This window comes from Protobothrops mucrosquamatus, unplaced genomic scaffold, assembly GCF_001527695.2.
Source record: "Protobothrops mucrosquamatus isolate PMUCROS unplaced genomic scaffold, P.Mucros_1.0 scaffold479, whole genome shotgun sequence".
NCBI classification, from domain to species: Eukaryota; Metazoa; Chordata; class Lepidosauria; order Squamata; family Viperidae; genus Protobothrops; species Protobothrops mucrosquamatus.
The window spans coordinates 43,105-65,244 of NW_015386799.1; the positions used below are offsets into that span (position 1 = coordinate 43,105).

Here is a 22,140-nt window from a genome sequence, read left to right on the forward strand (position 1 = left end):
AAGGACGTGTAAAATGTACTTGTGTTTTTTTTTTTTACACAATGGTTTATCCCGCGTCCTTCTTTCTCCTCCCGCTCTTGAACAATCCCCGTTGGTGGATCCGAATCAGGAAAGGCCCCATAGGAAGGCCTTCGGGAGCCAAAAAAGAAGGACGGGATTCAGCTACGGGTTCAGAGGGGCCAAACACGANTTTTTTTTTTTTTTTTTTAATTTATTTCAAACCCCGCTTCGTCATGTGACCCGTTTGTTGTTGTTGCGGCGCTCCGCTGGGCTGCTGCCCGCGTGGGCGTCGGCCGGGTCACGTGCTGCGTTTAAATCTCTTTCTGCGGTGGGGGTGGGGGCCGCTTCTATCTGCGGCGCCACTATGAGCGGCGGCCGCCGCGACTGACGGCGGGGGGGGGGGGGAGAGAGAGAGAAACAGGAGGAGGGGGAGGGAGCAGTTGCTCCTGCTCCAAGATGGCCGACGAGGAGATGCCACTCCTCCATTCGCGGAGCGGCGGCCGCCGCGGCAACAACAGCAACGGCGCCGTGGCGGCCGCTGACACCGAGAGCCCCGAGCCCGCTCTCAAGCGCCAGCGCCAGGCTTCGGCTGAGCAGAGCTGCGCGGCGGCGGCGGCGGCGGGGGGAAGCGGCGAAGCGGCGGACGCGGCGCCTCTCCGAGGAAGGGCTGTCGAAGAGGCCCTGGAGGCGGACAGGGCGGTCCCCGCCGCCTGTGTCAGCGGCGAGCCGGGCGAGGTGGCCGCGCCGGCGGGGGCAGGAGAGGGCTGGAACTGCGCGGAAAGCGGGGGCCGGTGGTGGGGCCTGGCCCGAGAGGAGCCGCCGCCGCCGTCGCCGCACCAACAGCAGCAGCTGCCGCCGCGGGGGCAGAGCCAAGAGGAGGGCGCGGAGGCGGCGCCCGCCGGAGAGCCAGCGGAGACGGCCATTGGCTGCGGGCCGGCGCAGTCTTCGAACGGCGCGGCTGAGGCGGAGAGGGCGCCGCAAACCGGTGAGAAGCCTCCGGGGAGGCAGGCAGGGAAGCCGGCCGGACCACCAGGAGCAGCGCCGGAGAGGCGGCCCGTCAGCCTTGACAGCGAGACCGCTTGGCGCCCGGGCGTTTCTCTTAGGGGTGTCCTCCCTCCCGGCCCTTGACAGGCTTACTCAAAAGTGAAGTCGGTTCACCCAAACTCGGCGCCTCTCCTGCTTTTTCCGGACTTCCTGGTCGCTATCGGTAGAGCCCCCCCCCTCCCTCCCTGCAATCCCAGGCTCTTCTGTCTCCTCTAATGTAATTCCTTGTTGATGGTGCACGTGGTTGAAGAGCGAGTTTTATTTTCACCCCTCTTGCATATTTATTTATTTCATGTGTATCCCGGCTTTATTATTATTAATACAAAAAATAACTCAAGGCACTAACATATCCAACACGTCTTCCTCTTCCTATTTTCCCCACAATAACAACACTTTGAGAGGTTGGGCTGAGAGAAGAGTGACGGGCTCAAAGTCACCTAGCTGGCTTTCATGGCTAAGGTGGGACTTGAAGTCATGTTGTCTGGTTTCTAGCCCGATGCCTTAACCCAGGGGTCTTCAAACTTGGCCCTTTTACGACTGGTGGACTTCAACTCCCAGAATTCCTCAGCCAGCGGGCCTGGCTGAGGAATTCTGGGAGTTGAAGTCCACAAGTCGTAAAAGGGCCAAGTTTGAAGACCCCCTGCTCTTGCAGTTCAACGAGGTTTTTATTTGCACCATTTCCTAATGACGGTGCCCCTTAATCGTCTTCATTGGATTCACGAGAATTTTACCTAATGACGGATAGGAATTGAAGGGAAATGTTAGCTCTTTTGAGTGACACGTGAAGAAAATACTAATCGTTATAAAGCTGATAGTGTCGGCTGTATGTGAAGTTCCGTAGGGCAAGGGTTTTTATTAAAATTGGTTAGACTCTAGTCCAGAGGTTCTCAACCTTGCCGACTTTAAGACTTGTGGACTTCAACTTCCAGAATTCCTCAGCCAGCTTTGCTGGCTGAGGAATTCTGGGAGTTGAAGTCCACAAGTCTTAAAGTCGCCAAGGTTGAGGACTCCTGCTCTAGTCTAAAAGATACTTGTAATAGATTGATCATTTTTCCCATTAACAAAATGGGCTCGCGTAGACAGTAATTCTTTAATTTTCGACTGCAACCTTGTATGGATGTATCAGAATATTAAATCAGTTCAGTATCAGCATCTAGGATAGAACAATTGCTTCACTATCCTGTTCTATGAATATTGGCTTGAAAGCCCATCCTATCACATAATTGGAATATCTTTTTACGCAAATACAGACAGGATTGTAACCTTAGTCAGTTTAAACCTATGGAATACATCTAAATAGCGATGAAATTGGAAGCCACTGATAAAGCTTCTTTTGAAATTAAGGAGAATGGGTTTTTTGAAAGCAAGAATTATTAGGGTAGTTTAAAAGGTTGAAAAGTATCTTAAGATCATTTTTGACAACACATTCTAGAGAAATTATAGTATATTCATACAGCATGATGCAGAAAAAATGTTCTGAATGAATCTTAGGATTCATTTTCAACACTTGCAGTTTAAATTGCAGATATTCATAATTGCATAAGAGCATGTATTGGAAATTTGTTTCCTTGTACATCAGACATGTCAAAGTTGCAACGTCATGTGACGTGCAATGTATCGGGACGGTTTTGCCATTGCTGGCAATGGGGTGGGCGTGGCTTCCGGATGACCTGTTGTACATCTACATTAATTGCTATGTAGTGAGCAGAAATATAAGCTGCACTTGTATTCTAAAGGTGTAGAAGATTTTAAAGGGGCTCGTACAAAATATTTTTAAAAAACATGTTTTTCTCAACCGCACTTTTTCCATTAATTGAAGATGCCAAAATTAAAACTAAATTTAATCATAGATTTGTTTCTATACAGAATAAAACTTATGTTTACTGATTTTTATCTACCTAATGCTATTATTAAACCATAGCTCAAGAATATTTTCACTTCCATATAGGCGTAGTGCAAAACAATATAGTATATTACAAATATGGTACTATTGTGCAATAACATTATCATTGTTTTACAGATAATATATTTTTTAATGATGAAATTATTGCAAATGGCTTCCACTCTTGTGACAGTGATGAAGATGATAGAGCCTCTCATGCAAGTTCCAGTGATTGGACTCCAAGGCCACGGATAGGTAAATTTTAGTTGGGAATCTAGGACGGTATTTCTCAATTATGACAGCTTTAAGATGTGTGGAGTTCAATTCTCAGAATTCTCCAGCCAGCCTCTTCTGGAGTAAAATTACCTCAGTTCTTCATTTATCTTCCTATCAACATTGAGGGCTTTGGGATACTTTCTTCCTTTTATATAGTCTACCACTTGCTGTTTCTGAAATGTCTGCAATTTCCATTCCCCTGAGTTTAATAGCAGCTAATCTTAAACTGAACAGAAGAATGCCACCTTCATTGAAGCATGGAACTATAGTCTTCTCAGTAATTCTTTCTATGGCACTTTAAATCCATGATTAAAAGTTGAGGGCAGAAATGTAGAATGTACTTCAATCTCTGATTCTTTTTTTAAATGAAGAAGCTTCTCAAATTGTTTTGTATTGGAAATATTCCCCTCATCAGCTTTTTTACATGCTTATCTCCATGTATACATATGAAAAGATGTCATACAGGTAGTCCTCAATTTATGGCTGGTCGCTTAGCAACCATTCAACGTTATGACCTATCTGGGGCAAGCAAGTTGACTTGGTTCTGAAGTTCTCTCCCCTCATACAGTTACACTTTGGGCACTCAGCAACACAGCTGCAAATGGCCACATGTAATTTATAGCTGGTTATTGGCAAGAATAGTCATCGCAAACAGTGGGTTTGCGATGATTGGTAACTGTGGTACTCACTTACTGACTGCTGCATAAAAGGTTGTAAAATAGTGTCAGTCACATGACCAACCTGATTTATGATCATCACAGGATAACAATTATAATAGGCAGCCTCCATATGGACTACCTGTAAAGGGTCTCATCTTTATAAAACACACTTTTTAAAAACAAAGTTTAAAAGTTGATATTTTATTAGGGCAATTTTTTTTTTGATATTGTGGAATCAATGAGGATGTTATAGAATAGATACATTTCAGGAGCTCTTTCTGACTGGCAGAGAGCTTAGAAAATATAAACGCACACACACATAAATACACACACACACACAATTAAAAAAGACAACTGGATGGGAGAAAATTGAAATCCTTCCAGAGCAAGAATGACAGGGCTTTGAATAAGGCGATTCTGGGTGTTGCATGTTCCTGACTATACTGATAAGATTCCTGATGTTAGTAGGTGAAGAAGCTTTAGGGTTGCTGAAATGAAAGTTGCTCAATATCACTGCCTCTGCTTTTTATGACCTGAAGTGCAGTGTGTTTTCCTATTTAAAATAGAGCAGATGAAATTGCACAATTTTCTCATTTGTTCCGTCAGAAGCATCACAATTAAAATAAGTCATACTATATGCCATGAAATTTAAAATATAAAATACAAGATTAAAATATGTAGAAGTTAAAAGCTTCCCTGAAGAATGTGTGCTGTTAACAAATTCCGGCGTCCCCTGGGTAATAGCTTATAGCTGGCTAATCATTTCAATCCAGAAGCACCTGAGGCATAATTAGGTGCTCATTTTCTCATTTAATCTGTCTATACTATCTAGGATTCATAATTATTTCATTTTCCATAATAGGTCCATACACTTTTGTCCAACAACATCTCATGATAGGCACAGATCCACGGGCAATTCTGAAAGACCTATTACCAGAAACCATTCCTCCTCCTGAACTGGATAATATGACGTTATGGCAAATTGTCGTTAATATTCTCTCAGAACCACCAAAAAGGAAAAAGAGAAAAGATATTAATACTATAGAGGATGCTGTGAAACTCCTGCAAGAATGCAAAAAAATAATTGTGTTGACTGGAGCTGGGGTATGTATTTACAAAGAGAACGTATCATATTTTGATGTCTTAATATGCTCATTGAGTATAAATGCTATGTGGATGATTGCTTTGTGCCATATCATTTGTTACTCCATAGCAAATCGTTGCGATTGCACATATGATACAGTGCAGCTTATGGTGCAGTTCTCATTTTGTCATTTTGATAAAAGCATCAAATACTTAAGTGTGCATATTTTATTTGCATGAATAATTTTATGCATTAAATATTTTCCCTCTTTTGAAAGCAAAATGGGTGAAGCCAAAGCTGTAACCATTTTTAGACAGGAAGAGGCAACTTTGGGCCCTCAAGTTTTTTTTTAATTTATTGCTGTTGGTTGTGTTGATTGGGGCCAATAGTTCAAACTTCTGAAAAGCACCAGATTGGTAATAGTTTCTGTAACTGTTTGAAGTAGCAGCAGCCTTTAGTGTTGTAGCTCAAATTCTTTACTGGTGACTCAAGGTAAATAAGAAAAAGTGTAACACTATGTCTGAAAATAGTACTGTATACTATATACTCTTATATAAGCCCATCTGTGGATATGCTAACTCTCAAATTTTTAATGAAAATACCATGAAAAATGTGACATTTATGGATGTCAACCCACATTTTTCATGGTTATTTTGGATAAAAATTTGATGGATTATCAGCAGATGGGCTTATCACAAGTATATTGAGAAATTCGGGTACTTTAAAAAGTATGTACCATATATACCAGGGGTCTTCAAACTTGGCCCTTTTATGACTTGTGGACTTCAACTCCCAGAATTCCTCAGCCAGTGTGCCTGGCTGAGGAATTCTGGGAGTTGAAGTCCACAAGTCATAAAAGGGCCAAGTTTGAAGACCCCTGATATATACCAACAAATAAGCTCATGGACAGATAATGCAAACCTATTTTGGGGGTATATCTTGGCACCTGATATTCTCTGCTTATCTGACTATATATGCTAGTATTATTAGTCTGAATTTCAGGAAACATGGCAGAGCATCATGCTACTACTGCTTAATAGAATCAGGCTATTTTCATTTTTGAGGAATGGTAATGACATCAATAAAATAAAGCAAGTATTACTTTACTTTGTAAGTCTAAGATGTTTGATTCTCTTAAGTGCTCTGGCTACAGTTATATTAGCATTCCCTCATATGGTCATTTTTTTCATATAGATTTAAAGAAATATGTTTCTTTTGCAATTAGACTTTTCTCATATAGTTTTTTTTAAGTGTATCAGTGAGTATTTCACAGGTCATTCTTGATAAAAGAATCTTTGTTAATTGCAATAATATTAGCAACTGTCAGCTATATAGTCTATATTTTGCCATCCATTTCAGGTATCTGTTTCTTGCGGTATTCCTGACTTCCGATCAAGAGATGGTATATATGCACGCCTAGCAGTTGATTTCCCAGATCTTCCTGATCCTCAAGCAATGTTTGACATAGAATACTTCAGAAAAGATCCAAGGCCATTTTTCAAATTTGCAAAGGTGCTAATTTTTTAATCTTTGGAAGATAATCATTTAAAAGCTTGCAACAGACTTCGTACATCTAAATCTTTTTATTTGAACACCCCATTTAGGTCACATTGGGAAAGATCCAGTGAAGTTGTCCTGGTGAAATACTGTAGATCCATCAGCAAAATCGATTTCCCCCCCTCATATATCTGCTTGCTTCCAAATCTACCCTGGATGAGGAGGGGATTTGGAACAAACTTGAGACATAGAGAGGAGACAAAGGAGAGATGTAATAGTTTGATACTGCACCTATTTATGGAGTGTACCTTACTATTTTCACAAACCCACATATACCCAATCAACCTCAACTTGAGGTTCAACATGAATAAAGACAGGGATAGACTAAATTACTAAATTTGCGAAACGGTATAGGTTTTCTCCCCGGCATAATGCATGACTCAAAGGTCCATTGAAGTTAGGTGATAGGCAATTTAGGATAAAATTGTGGTAGCAAGCTATTTCATTAAATTTATTATTGCTACCTCCTCAGGCGGACCCTGGATTGCTTACAAAATATACTAAAAAAAACCCACACAAAACAAATGACCAGACAAAAAACAGTCATTAAAACAAAGCATGACAGCCCCCATCTCCAACATACCAAAGCCTGGTACCAAAGCGAGGTTTTAAGGGCTTTTTGAAACCCTAGATAAGAGGCTGCAGTCTGTGTCTGCAGGGATGCTGTTATGGCGATGGGAGGGGGTGCTATGACAGAAAAGATAACTTTCTAGATCCAGTATGTCATTTTGATGCACATACTGCATTAACTTATTTAGTGCTAATATAGATTGTGCTCTGGACTATTTTGCCTTTACCAAAGTAGCTACAAGAGTTTTCTGTCCTTCCCAATCGACATTTATGGAATTGTGCAACGTTAAGGGCATGATTTTCTACAATTAAGTTGTATTGCGAAGTATATTCGCAGCTCAATAATATTTGTGGCGAGAATTCTGCTGTCTTTCAATAATATGTCAAGTTTGTGAAACTAAATATTAATTGAAATTTTGAAATTTGGATTATATATGTGGTCTCCTATTTTACCTACTCAGAAGTGTGCTCTATTAAATGTGCAGGATTGCTCTTTCAGTATTCTGTTCCCAATAGCAATGGGAAGTTGCAGCAAGGTGTGATTTCCAAACTGTGCTCGCCAACAATTCATTTCCCTTAGCAAGTAGTAGATACGTAACAGCAAGCAACATTGCATTTGCTGCATTTTTCAATAGCAGTCTTTATTGTATGTTGAAATTGTATATGTGGCTGGATTTTAAACACCACCATGTAACATTTGCAGAGTTTATTGACAAAATCTTGTTTGCGTTTGTTTTTTTTGCAGGAAATATATCCTGGACAGTTTCAGCCATCTCTTTGTCATAAATTTATTGCTTTAATGGATAAAGAAAGAAAACTCCTTCGCAATTATACTCAGAATATAGATACACTGGAGCAAGTTGCAGGAATTCAAAGAATAATCCAGTGCCATGGTAAGTGAAATATACATTCTTTTTTTCGATCCTAGATACTGAATTATAATAAAGATTATATGGGATAAGAATAATAGGAAGTAAAATTTCTTATTTCTTTTTCCTTTCTCACTTCTATGCATCTTCAATCTTGGGTCCTCTACCAGAGGCCTGGGAGTTTGAGGGTTCTGTATAGTATCTTACTTGTTCCTAGTACTGCATTTTTTTGGACAGAGAGCTCTGATGTTGTTCCTGGGATCTGTTGGAGGCACTCTATCTGCTTAGGAGTCACAGCCCTGGGTGAACCTACAGGCTCTAATGCTTCTCTAGCTTCTCATACTCTTACCTGGCATTATCTATCACAACTGCTGTCTTCTGATCCTTTTCTGCTACCATGATGTGTAGTTAATTGTCCAGAACCTGCCTCTGTCTTGATGTCCCACAGGATCTTAGCCCTCTTATTCTCCTTGACCTTCTGTAGTATCTCCCATCTGAATTGGGGGGGTGTCTAGTTCATACACTATGCGGATGTTCCTGTACAACTATTTGGTTGTGCTGTTCAGTGTATGCTGTTCTTGTCTCTTACACCCTGCCACTATGTGTCAGATGTCTGGACCTTGAATCTAGATAGCTTCATCAATTAGTAACTGGTATCAATAATACCCTCTGGTATTATTCTCAGTGCCCTTCTGAGCTCTTCTTATGTGGTAGCCCATGCCTAATAGGACTCTCCATGTTGTGGGAGACAAGTTATTGGCCAGCAGTCAGGTGATGCTGTTCCCTTGTGGAGTTTTTGATGATCAGCACTGGCCTTCCTTGTGTTAGGTGGGAACAGCTAGCAGCAGTTTCATCTGTGCTGCTTCTAGGTTTTGATGCACTACTATTAATTTATTTAGCTGGTAGATGTGGATCATGTTCCAACCAGGTGCTGTCCAGCTCTTTATGTTCATGACCTTCTGTTGGAAGTCTGCTACCATGATGGTGACTGGTTTCTGTTCTAGGATGTTGCTGTGGTTTGTTGTCCGGTCCTGTAGCCACTTTGTACTAGTGTTAAGTGCCCTTTTCTCCCATATGTTCTTCCAATACTGTTCAGTTTCTGCTATTGGTGACTCTGCTGTTCCTGTGTTGTTGCACTGCAGTTGAGATTGTATCTTGATTGGTTCTTTGGAGAACAGAGCATTTATCTTCCTGCCCTCTTGTTTCTCTAGGGCAGGGGTAGGCAACCTTGGCTCTTTTATGACTCGTGGACCTCAACTCCCAGAATTTCTGAGCCAGCATGGCTAAGCATGGAAACCTCTCCCTTTCCCCTCAGCATGGCTGGCTCAGGAATTCTGGGAGTTGAAGTCCACGAGTCATAAGAGAGCCAAAGTTGCCTACCCCTGCTCTAGGGTATCTCCTTAGCCTGGTAGCCTGCCCTATACTATGAGTCTTTGTTTAGTAATCTCTTAGAATTCCAATGGAATCCAGGGACTTGTGTTTTTTTTTCCAGTAACCGAGTCTTATCCTTAATCTTCACACCCCTCGGTAATTCCATCACCTGACTAACCTGTCTCTGAGTTGTCTTGATCTTAGCCTAATCTCATTTTCTAGGGGTGTGTGTGAGGGTATGTACTGTTGTTTTTGACTGTGTGTTCAAACATCTCCCAAGAATACAGCAACTGGAGTGTATATCAATTCATTGGTTTATGTTATGGTGGTACAGGTAGTCCTTGCTTTTAATGAGTGTTCAAAGTTACAAGTAGCCCCCCCCCCCAAGTTGATTCTGACCTGTCCTTGAAGTTATGATTGCCATCCCCCACCCCGGTCACGTGATCACATTTTGGGCATTTGGCACTCAGCTTTGCATTATGACTGGTTGCCGTGTCCTCCAATCATATGACCGCAGTTTATGGCTTTTTTGCTGATTTTTGGCAAAAAATGCTCATTCGGGAGAATTGATTCCCTTAACAACTACATGGTTTGTTTAAGGACCAGGGTGACTCACTTTGTAACCATAAAGTTGAGTCAGATCACATAGTGAACTGTTTAATGATCACAACGACTTTACAACCAAAATTCCAGGGTCAGTTTTGGTTATTCAAGTGAGGACTACATGTAGTAGGCATTGTCGTAAAGCAGGGATCTTCAAACCTGGCCCTTTTATGACTTGTGGACTTCAACTTCCAGAATTCCTCAGCCAGCGTCCACAAGTCATAAAAGACCCCTGTCGTAAAGGCTCATTTGTCATCTTGTATTATTCTAGGCCCTACTTAGAAAGAGAGAAAACTCAAAATCAAAGGAGAAAATGGTCACAACTAATCAAAGCCACACAGTCCAAAAAATCCTTCCCTGTTCTGGCATTCTATAACAAACGGTTCACACAACAACCTTACACAATTCCATTGTAGCATCTCCTCAAGTACCTGGGCACACTACTTCCAAGCTCTGTATTGTGATCTACATGCTAACACCTGTGTGTTGGATAAACCTTTATCCTCACCATTGCAGTGGCCCCCAGTCACATGCAAGGAAATCAGAACTCTCATTAACCAGCATTTAAGTGTAATAAAGCTCATGGAAGTGATTGTATTTCCCACCTCCCCCAAGCTAATTAAATCAAATTCATATTGGCAGGTCCCTGTATTATTAGCCTCTTTATTTTCATATATTAATCACACAGCCAAATCCCAGAGGACTTGAAAGAAGCCATAATTGTCCCCATATATAAAAGGAATAATAGGAATGATCCAGCTAATAATAGGCCTATTGCATCACTACAGGTAATTCTCAACTTGCAACTGGTCATTTAGTGACTGTTCAAAGTTAGTATTGACCCCCTTCTCCAAAAAAAGGTTTACTTCTGTTTCTGGCAAAAAACCGCCCATTGTGAACAATACATTCACTTAATAACCCATCAATCGCTTAACAACCATAGATTCACTTAAATGTCCTAAAATTGGGTCTGCCATGTTGATGACACACTTAACGACCCGCATGATTTACATCCATAATTTCAGGCTCAATTATGGTCCTAGATCAAGTGCTGTAGTACAGGTACCTATTTAGCAAACTCCAAACTTGGGTAATAGAAAAAGGCATAATCGACTCTGAGCAAGCAGAGTTTCAACTGGGACAATCTAATAACAGACTAGTAGTGCTTCAACATCTGTCAGATAATATACCAACCACTCTTGACTTGAATATACATGCAGCCTTTATTGATTTTAAGGCAATTTTTGATAATATCTCAAAGGTAAGATTTTGGGACATTCTGAGCAGATCCTTTATAGACAAAGTCAAGCACAAGTATTTCCCAACATGCTCCTAATCAATAAACTATACAATAAAATCCAGCCTTAGATATAACCAGAGATCTTTCCAACTTAATTCAGACTGTCAAGAGGGTGAAACAGGGATGTATTCTAGCACCCTTTTTAAAACATATATATCAACTCTCTCAAACCTTTCATATAGGCTCTCTTCCTAATCATCTTCAAATTTGAGGGTCATATTCCTTAAAGGCAGCACTCCAACCACTACGCTATCCAGCCACTTGCTGGATTTCCTATGTTGCATACAATGAAAATACTGAAAATACATTTCCCTGAATGGGGAAAAAAAACCTTGACAACTCCTTTACTTGCTGGTGTGTGTGTGTGTTTCAGGTTCCTTTGCAACTGCTTCTTGCCTCATCTGTAAATACAAGGTTGATTGTGAAGTTGTACGAGGAGATATTTTTAATCAGGTAATAATTATTTTAGAACTGAGTGGAGAAAAAAAACCCTATATATTAGAAATACTGTTAAATACATTGAAAATATAATTGTAAGCATGCAAAATCTTTTTGTTAAAACTGATCCCATACAATTTAAAATATAGCATTCTCTGAATCTAAATATGTGAATCGTAGCTATACAGTAATTGTGATCATTTTTCTTTACAAAGAACCAGTTGTAGGCACCACAGTTGCATAATATATATTTATTTATTTAATTGTATTTGTATCTTATTAGTTCTCCATTTGAAAAAGAGCATGAGAGTTAAATGCAAAGAATAGTTCATTGCTTAATAGCAATACTGAGCAATGCCATCTAGTACAAAGTACTGCATTTTAAAAACGAATCAATTGAAATACCATAGTTTTGGAATTGCCCCTTAAAGATCATGTCCTAGTCAAACATACATTTAAGAAGGATTGAAGAAAGTGTGTATTTTTGACCAGGACATGATAACATTCTTCAAACACCTAAAACACTGTCACCAATCCCTTAAATGACAGAGGAGTACACTTAAACTGAACATTACTTTTTAATAAAGTCAATGAAATCTAAAGGCAGCCTCTCCTTTAATAAAAGTTTTCAAGTAAGACTGCTAACACTTAACTCTTGATCTTCATGTATCAGATAGGGCTGGATTAGATGGCCTAGGCCAGGGTAAGGCAACCTTGGCTTTTTTATGACTCGTGGACTTCAACTCCCAGAATTCCTGAGCCAGCATGGCTCAGCTTGGAAACCTCTCCCTTTCCCCTCAGCATGGCTGGCTCAGGAATTCTGGGGGTTGAAGTCCACGAGTCATAAAAGAGCCACGGTTGCCTACCCCTGGCCTAGGATATAGTTACAAATTGCATATTATTACAAAATTTACAACATTACAAATGTAAAATTTGCCAAGTGTCAGAATTTCACGTGCAAATTTCAGTTCTGGCTTTACACCACTGTATTTCACTTGGCTTCTGGTAAACTATACCTTTCTCCACCCGATGGTGTTAAGGATCATTCTTACTTAGAGGCTCAGGCTGAAGCAGGTCTGACACCGAGTTTATAATAGCTCTGGAAATTCTTAGCTGTACTAGAGTTCATTTTGATTTTCAGTAATATTCCAGTGACATGTTAATGAAAGCTATTAGTAATTTGCATCTGTCCTTTTTCTAGGGAAATTTCCCCCAGAAGACAATAAGATGGCTGGTTACCCTATATAATCTGACACAATTGCTGTAATTTTAAAAGTTTTATAGGCAATTTCAGTTCTCGCAGATTCTTGTGATATGATTCCATTAGCCACTTCCTTAGCTGCAAATATATAAGCTTCTCTCTTTATAGTCCTGTGCAGAAATTCTGCTTCATTCTTTTAGAAAACGTTCGGCACTTATGAGTGCTACTTGTATAAAATGAACACTACTAATGCAAAATTCTTTAATCAGGTTGTTCCTAGATGTCCCAGATGTTCACCTGATGAACCCCTTGCTATCATGAAGCCAGAAATAGTGTTCTTTGGTGAAAATCTACCGGAGCAGTTTCACAGGGCCATGAAATATGACAAAGATGAAGTTGATCTTCTTATTGTTATTGGGTCTTCACTTAAAGTAAGACCAGTAGCATTGATTCCAAGTGAGTACTGGCTATGTATGTATTGAGAATAACAGAGAGTCCTTGTTTCAGTTTAAATTTAGTGATCATGGTGAATGGTGCCAAAAGCCATAGAATGTAGAGAACTTCATAGATTTGGAAGTACGTTAGGAAAAAAGAAATATGTACATATTAATATACATTAAATACAATAGAATTAGGCAAAATTCAGTCATTTATATAGTTACTTATATTCCTTAAAATTATCCAGTTGTTAATAACTGACTTAATTTTTTTTCTTAAATACGTAGGTTCCATCCCACATGATGTGCCTCAGATTTTGATTAATAGGGAACCGTTGCCTCATCTACACTTTGATGTGGAGCTTCTTGGTGATTGTGATGTTATTATCAATGAATTATGTCATAGATTGGGTGGAGAATATTCAAAACTTTGTAGTAGTTCCGTTCAGCTTTCAGAAATAACAGAGAAACCTCCACGGCCTCACAGAGAGTTTGAAAAACATTTAACAGAGTTACCACCCACTCCTTTAAACATTTCTGAATCTTCTAGTTCATCTGACAGAATTCCATCACAAGATTCTCAGATGATACATTCAGAGCATTCTGGTCAATATAAAGCAGGAAATTCTGATGTTGCTTTGGAATCTAAAGAAAACTCTATAGAAGAAAAACCACTAGAAGTTCACAACTCTTTAGAAAATTCAGAAAGTACTCATGGTCAGTTAGAAACTACAGAACACATGAAGGAACCTGGATCTCATCAAGAAGAAAACAAAGAACGAAGTGAAAAAACCTCTGTTGAAACAGTGAGAAAATATTGCTGGAATAGATGTGCAAAAGAGCAAGTTAGCAAGCGGCTTGATGGTAAGTGCTAAATCTATTGTAAAACACTGCTTTGAATATTTTCATATTATGCTTTAAAATAACTTTGCAGTATTCAAATATAATTCTGCCTTGAATGCTTCAATGTAACAGTGTAATGTTCAGTCAAACATTGGTCAAAAAACAAAGTCTTCGCTAACAACTCAGACTACCATGTAATTATGAGATAGCAGTGTTTCTTAAACTGTTTCCCTCTCAGGACCCCTTCCCAATTTTAAAAATTATGTAGGTCCCCCCAAATTTTGTAAGGGTTATATTTATCAATATTTAACATACTAAAATATTGATTAATTTGCTGCCATTACTGTTTCTCATAATAGCTTGATGGGGTTCTAATATTATTGTTCAACACGGGCTGGCAAATAATTTAATTTTACAGATCCTTGAGAAGGTTTTAGGGACCCCCAGAGGTCCTTGGACCAATTACATTTTGAGAAACAGGACAGAAAATCTAAAATAAATGGATTATAGCCAAAGAACCAATCAATTAGAAATGTTCATTTTTTAACTATTGTTAGATAATATTAAAAACCTGAAGTGAATTAACTATATCAGTGATGGCGAACCTTTTAGAGACCGAGTGCCCAAAAACTGGCCCTGCCTCTGCTCCACCCCCCTGCCCCGCCCCTGCTCTGCCCCTCCATCCCCTGCCCCACCTGCCCACAGGACCACTCACCGCCTCCAGGGCCCGCTGCGGATCGCCCAGGCAGCCCAGCAGCGCTATGGCGGCCACACCCTGTGCCCGCGCCCTGCAGCATCAACTGCATGATGGGTTGTGAGGGCAGAGTCATGTCTATGCTGCCTAGCTGCCATGTCCTTGGCTGCGCTGCTCCGTGTGGGCCACGCTCGAGGGCGACTCTCCTTCAGGGGGGCTGAAGAGGGTCGCGGGGGAGGCAAGGCTGGGGTAATGACACGTGTGCCCACAGGGAGGGCTCCGAGTGTCGCCTCTGGCACCTGTGCCATAGGTTCGCCACCACTGATCTATATTGTAGATAAAGTATTCTGGATAGTATTCTAAATTAATGGATGTTGTTTTTAATCAGTGTTGGTTTAGAGGAGCGGGAATCTTGAGACAGGGCGCTTTGGTTCTGAATAGATAAGTACGGCTGAAGTGATCAGGTTTCAGGCTTGCAAGATCTACTTCACCTCATTCATATCAACAGGTGCAGTGATATTGTTTATGATAATAGCAATATTAGAGTTAAGGCCCAAGATTCCTATAAATTCAGAAAGTCTTCTACTTCAAACTTTCTTCTATTCTTGTAGCCCAATTTAGAAAGTGGGGAGGAGATATACTTTGCAGAATATTGAAAGTTTAAAATGCTTGGTTTTCAATATTAGATCACCTAGCTCAAGAGATCCCATTCTGTTTTCGGCCAGCACAGTTCCTATGACACGCCTAGAAAGCTAGGAATAGAAATGTCACTACTACCATGACCCATGGGGGCACCTGCTTTCCAGCTCTGACACAACCCTAACCCCCCCCAAGGGCAACCACAATGCCTAACCACAACCTAACCCCCAATCTAACCCCCATTTCCCCCCCCCCCCAGGACAACCACAATACCTAACTCCAACCCTAACCCTCAATGAAATCAAGTTTGACGCTCCTGGTTTAATGGTGATTTAATTTAATGGCAGATTCAAAGGGAATATTTTGACCCCTGACAAGATGAGTTCAAAAAGGAAGAGCTAGTCCGTTGAGTTTAAAAAAGGAATCATGGAGGACTCACAGGGCAAGACTCTTACAGCTTTCTGCAAAGAGAGCAAGTTGGATCTCCGTACGGTCCGAAAATGGTGAGCAGAGTACAATACCAGTAACCTCAGCCAACGGACGAGGGAAATGCCAAGAAGCGAAAGTGTGGATCAGGTAGGCAGCCATTATTTCCTGAACTTGAACACAACATCTGTGACTGACAGGAGAGCAAAGGCTTTGGTTGTGCACAGGACTGATATTCAAGCATTTGCCATTGCACTGGCACCACAGTTAGAAATATCCCCAGAAGAATTCAGAGCACCACAACCCTGGCTGGCTGGCTTCCTTCAGCGGTATGAACTCTCTCTAAGAAGATCGACAACACTGTTCAAGCTGCAGGATGTTGAACGTATTAAACATGCACTTGCATTCATGCCCTTTGTTGATGGCATTGACTTTTCAAAACACCCAACTCTCCAACATGATTGCCATGGATGAGACTACAGTGTTTATGGGCCAAGCATCTCAAACAACAGTTGATGAGAGGGGTGCCTCGTCAATCTACATTCCCTCCACTGGTTACGAAAGTGCACGCGTTACCTGCATTTTGGCAATTCATCTGGATGGAATGAAAGTCTCACCTCTAATCATCACTAAGGGCAAGAAAGATAAAATTGAACGTGTTTCAGGCATTTATGTCCTTGAAACCGAAAAAGCCTGCTGCACACAAGCAGCGATAAGGAAGTGGGTCGATTTAATGCTGCCACTTGTTTTGCGAGGTGGGCAAAGAGGTCTGCTAATCTGGGATTCAGCCAGCACTCACAATGCAAAAGACATGAAGAAGTTCCTTGGAGAGAGGAATAGACCAAATAATGATTCCTGCAAGAATTACTGCCTATCTCCAGACTCTCGATATTGCCATAAACAAGCCATTCAAGGACCATTTGTGCAGGGAAATCAATGACTACATCAAACACAGAATGGAGAGAAATCAGCGTGGGAACTTTGTGAAGTCTAGTCTGCCAGAGGTCGTGACTTGGGTGAAGAATTCGTGGGATAAAATCACTGACAGCTGTGTTGCCAATGCACTACGAGCAGGCTACATGAACAAGAAGTGCTCATTTAGGGTGAAAGCTATTGCTGGACATGAGAGATTGGGGCCAATGGTTCCACAGGAACTGGAGTCATAAGAGGTTAAAACTGGAATTCGGGGTTTGGGAGAGTTACCTTATGAAGATGTTACAGAAGAAGATGACTTGGCTGTTTTTGAATAAATGTTGATTGTTGTACATCACCATTGTGGTTTTAGTTGCCCTGGGGGTGGGGAATGGGGGTTGGGGGGGTTAGGGTTGGGGTTGGGCATTGTGGGTAGGGTTTGGGGGGGAATGGTGGCTAGGGTTGCATCAGAGCTGGAAAGCAGGTGCCATGTGGGTCAAATGTGAGGATCTGCCAAGCATCTTGGCAGCGGTATTGGTGGGCATGACACCGCTTGGCCGTAAGAGGCTGGTCGCAGAACAAGTGGGGTGCCGTGGGGCAGATCTCCCATCACTGCCCACCCTCTTCCCTTTCACTCCCTTCCGAGTCCTTTCCGAGCACCAAAGCGGCAGGTGGAGCGCTGGAGCTGGAAAGCACCTGCTTTCCAGTTCCATCGCATTTCTCTGCGGTCGCGGAGCTGGAGAGCTTGCCCCACCATCGCCCAGATGCCCTCGCTTCCCCCAAACATTTCTTTGCTTACCTGATTTCCAGCTCCATCACGTTCCTCCATTGCGTTCCTCCGCTGCCGTGCAGTCCTACAAACAAAAGTTTATGGGACTAAAAAAAAAAAGTCAATCAATTCCAACCTCTCGTGAAAAAACAAAAGATCTCGCAAGTTGGAAATGATTGATTGAACTTTTTTTTTAGACCCACAAACTTCTTTTGTTTGTGGGACTGCACATGGCGATGGAGGAACGCGACGGAGCTGGAAATCAGGTAAGGAGAGAAATGCTTGGGGGAAGTGAGGGCATCTGGGCGGTGGTGGGACAAGCTCTTCAGCTCCACGGCCACAGAGAAATGTGACAGAGCTGGAAAGCAGGTGCCAAGGCAAATCCCCCTAAGGGCGCCAGGAGCTGAAACGGGCCCGTCGCTCTGCAGCAGCTGCCCAGCGCACCAAAAGGAAGGCCAGCATCTACGGACACTTATGGTGCCGGCACTTATGGTAAACACAGCGGCATTCCAGCTCTGGTGGAGAAGGGGCAGCCATCATGGGCACTGACGGCAGGACGCCTGCTCCCTGTCCAACCCTCCGGCTCTCCAACTGTTGCTTTGGCCCTGGGCTGCTGCCTCCCCACTCACCTCTCGGATGGGCCAGGCCAGGCCAGTAAGGCGGTCCCCCAGCATCCCTGGAGCAAAGGCCCCCTGCTCCACCCACAGGAGCATCAGCCTGGCTACCTCCGTCTTTGTGCCCTTTCAGCTGCCACCCAGCACAGCCACCCCAGGGCTGCAGGGGTTGGGCTGGCACAGGAAGGGCCTGTCCGAACTCTTATACGGTATCTTTATCGTACCGTGGTTGGTCCGCCACCATGCTCCAAGGCTGGCCCATCGCTGTCCTGCATCTCTATCCCATGCGCAGCCCCCCCCCCCGCCCTCATTGCCTGCTGGTAATGTAAGACCTACCCCGAAAATCAGCCTCAGTGCTTATTTCAGAGCTCAAAAGGACATAAGACCAGGTCTTATTTTGGGGGGAACATGGATAAATGGATAAATTTACATTTCATTGCAACATCTCCCCAAAGAAAAATACCATTTTCTCGCTTGTATAGAAGGATTTGAAATGGAGGCAATGAAAGTTTTAACTCATGTTGCCCTCGTTTATTTACTTAAAACCTTACTTTAATGTATTTAATCATAATAATAACTTTATTGTCACTTTGAATGTACACCAATCAGCGTACATCAAAATGAAATTTCGTTGCATACAGCTCTCAAAGGGTCACCACCTCCGATATACACTCCTTGTTCGTGGCCAGCTCAAGTTACAGATCGTCCATTTTAGACTCTAGGGAACGAACGATGGCAAACATGGACAGATGGAAACAGAGCTCCATGTGGATTAGCCCTCAAATTAGCTTGTATTCCTGCACGACAACCTCGCCTCCTTTCCTTTTTCTGATCCTGACTCCTCCACCTTTTCCTTAAAGAGACCTTGCTTCTTTTCGCCCCTGGAGCACGCTGCCACCACCACCAACTCCTCCAAAAGCCTCTCTCCCTTCCTCTGGGCTGCTGACAGCCTCATCCAGCGCTAGGACAAGGCTGTCCTTCTCATGCTGTTAGAGAGGGCCTACTTTGGATCCTGTTGGCCAAAGAATTCTGACTGTCGGGATCCAGAAGAAGCGCCCGCCCTTTGGAACCTCTTACCCTCTACAGCAGGGGTCTTCAAACTCAGCCCTTTTATGACTCATGGACTTCAACTCCCAGAATTCCTCAGCCAGGCACGCTGGCTGAGGAATTCTGGGAGTTGAAGTCCATGAGTCATAAAAGAGCCAAGTTTGAAGAACCCTACTCTACAGTAAGATCCACCCTCAACCTCATATCCTTCTGCAACAGCTTGAAGAAGACTTGGCTCTGCCGACTGGCCTGGGGACCAGACGGAGGGAATCCCGCGCTGAGGGTGACTGCTAGATTGATGGCAAACTCCACTTCTCCATGCTCTCTGCTCTTCACCCACCCATCTTTTTGATTTGTGACATATCAATATACCTAGATGGGCAGCGAATAAATTTAACAAAGAATTCTTTACATTTGCCTTGCCTTAAAAGTCGTAGAATCTGGTCTCCCATAAATAGAATAGGCCAGAGCCATTTTTAAGGGACGTAACATACACAATGTATAGTGAAAAGTTTGGACTGTTCTAATTGAAGTTAATTCAGAAAGGCTACGAGCCATTAAAAAGGAACAGGGTGTGTTTCTGAAGCATTTGAAACTAAATTGCAATAAACATCATCCTACCATTAAATAGTTACAAAACGCAAGAGGGAAAGCAGAGAGTGAGAGAAAAGCAGGTTGATTTACTGCTGCGTGGTAATAGTTTTCCCTCAATCCTTTACGTATACTGACCCAAATGTTTCCTTATAAAAAATACAAAATATGGAGAACTTAGAACCATAAGTGTCATGCATTTATGTATGATTGCATTCTTACTGATGATGCCTTTTCCCCCCCTTTGTTGTTGATCAAATCTGTTTCAGGTACTCAATATTTGTTTTCCCCACCAAATCGCTATATTTTCCATGGGGCTGAAGTTTATTCAGACTCTGACGACGATGTCATCTCCTCCAGCTCTTGTGGAAGTAGCAGCGGTAGTGGGTCATGTCTGAGCCGAAGCTTAGACGTAGAAGAGGAGAGTGAATTGGAAGACTATTACAATGGCATAGAGGAAGAGGAAGAGGAGGCAGACACCCCTGACAGAGAAGAGGAGAACGGATTTGAGGAAGAAGGAACGGACCTTCCAGAATCTGTTGATGAATCAATTTCTATAAATCAGACAGTAGAATTTGACAGTTCGTCAGACAAGTTGTAAGATAATTACTGATTTATTTTAGGAACTTTTCCCACCAGCATTAGCAATTTGGGCATGTTGGAATGAATCTGTACTGAATTTAGAACGAGGCAAACAACGATGTTTATAAACATTAGAGTAGATTTTCATGCATAGTTTTCTAACTTTTCCAATTGACTTCTATAAAGACACCCTCAACACTAATCTTTGTTGCATTTTGAGTTTTGTAGAAGGTACTAAGTATCTTTTACTGTCACTATGTCATTTTTATTAATCAGTTATATGTGTGCGTATGTGTGCGTGTTCACACATATACAATATTTTTTGCTTTATAAATTTCACCCTGTGTTAATTTTGAACCATTTAAAAAGCCATCAGAATATTATTATAAAGGGAACAGCTAATCTAGACCAAAGAATGGTATTGTTCATACCTGCTTTGCAACATTTCAATTTATTTAAAGCCTGTTTACGTTTCTCCTTAGTCTGCTGCTGCGAGAATATGTTGTTAAATATGAAGATTTCCCCCAAATACCTATGGCAGCTATGTTTTCTGAACTCTTCATGTTGGGTATATTTGCATGCAATCATATTAGAAGTTAAATAGACATCAGTGAGCACCTGAAAATTCCTTAGATTACCAGAAAATAGCATTTTAAAAAACTTATTTAAATAAATGAAAATGCTATTTTTAAAATAAAGGCTAAAATAAAGCAACTTTCTGTAGATACATAATAAAGCTTATTGCCTTACCAAATTACAGGAAGAAAGTATTAGGCGAGAAATCATTAACCCTGTTAACATGAGTATTTAGTGCAGGAAGTTGGTATGTAAAACAATGTATAAAATCTGTGTGTACACTGCCAATATGTGAATATTTAAGTGTTGGAAGGTGTATATATAATGTTCAAGATATAGATGAAATTTTTGCCCAAGAACAAAAGTGTTTCTATACTTTTCAGTACTTTTATACAAACATTTAATGAGAGCTGCTCTCGCATCCATGACATTCAATTTTACTTTAACTTTAAAGTGTGCTGCATAAAGTCTTCTATTCAGAAAATCTCTTACCACTCCTTGGTAGATTGGTGTAGAGAAAAAGCAGCAACTGAAATGAGTTCCAGTGCTGCTTCAAAACTGCCTCTTGAGATAGATGTGTCAAATGTTCCAGCTGCAGATTGTCTCAATCCTTTGTGCTTTGTTTGATCGTAGGTCTTTAATTTCTTCTTGAAACCACTTTTCAAATGGATCCATAGTTACCCCAGTTGCCCATAATTCTTTTGCATTTCTTTTAATATTCCATTTTGAAATATGTATAGAGCTGTCCTTTTCACACAGTCAGTACAATCCAATTTGTAACACAGCATAATGAAGTGTTAAAAATGGCATTTTGTGTTAAATCTGAAATGTTGGCATGTTTTCTTGTTGTCCAAGTTATAAATAGAACTTTGAACAATTACACTAAAGAATGCAATATGTTTAGCTTGGCATGCATGTCAAAACTGTATTTGTGCTATAGGAGATATTTTAAATGGAAATATTTTGTTTTAAATTATTTTTACAGTGTGGATTATTTTCTGCTTTTATATTGTATATAGTGTCTTTTATGTAACCAACTGGCAGATGTTTTGTAGAAGATTGTTTAAATTGACCTAGCTCTCTTCCTGCAACTTTTGAAATACAAAACCAGTGTTTTATACGCAGTCTGATTTCAATCTATTAAATTGTTAACTTT

The 22,140-nt window shown here is 41.4% G+C and overlaps 1 protein-coding gene across 1 annotated transcript; it reads left to right on the top strand.

Annotated features, from left to right (window-relative positions):
- The first annotated feature begins 456 nt into the window (after positions 1-456).
- SIRT1 (sirtuin 1) lies at positions 457-22,140 on the top strand. Its single transcript, XM_015816655.2, has 9 exons — positions 457-985; positions 3,065-3,181; positions 4,724-4,965; positions 6,305-6,457; positions 7,818-7,965; positions 11,589-11,668; positions 13,124-13,310; positions 13,580-14,155; positions 20,096-22,140. Exons 1-9 carry the CDS (start codon positions 457-459, stop codon positions 20,425-20,427), a joined length of 2,364 nt encoding a protein of 787 aa, XP_015672141.2. The 3' UTR covers positions 20,428-22,140.

What these genes read in the sequence shown, in the direction of transcription:
- SIRT1 (XM_015816655.2), top strand. Translation starts at nt 457, where the DNA reads ATGGCCGACGAGGAGATGCCACTCCTCCATTCGCGGAGCGGCGGCCGC. An exon ending in TTGTGTTGACTGGAGCTGGG is followed by an intron (nt 4,966 to 6,304) that starts GTATGTATTTAC and finishes CATCCATTTCAG; the next exon opens with GTATCTGTTTCTTGCGGTAT. An exon ending in CATTTTTCAAATTTGCAAAG is followed by an intron (nt 6,458 to 7,817) that starts GTGCTAATTTTT and finishes TTTTTTTTGCAG; the next exon opens with GAAATATATCCTGGACAGTT.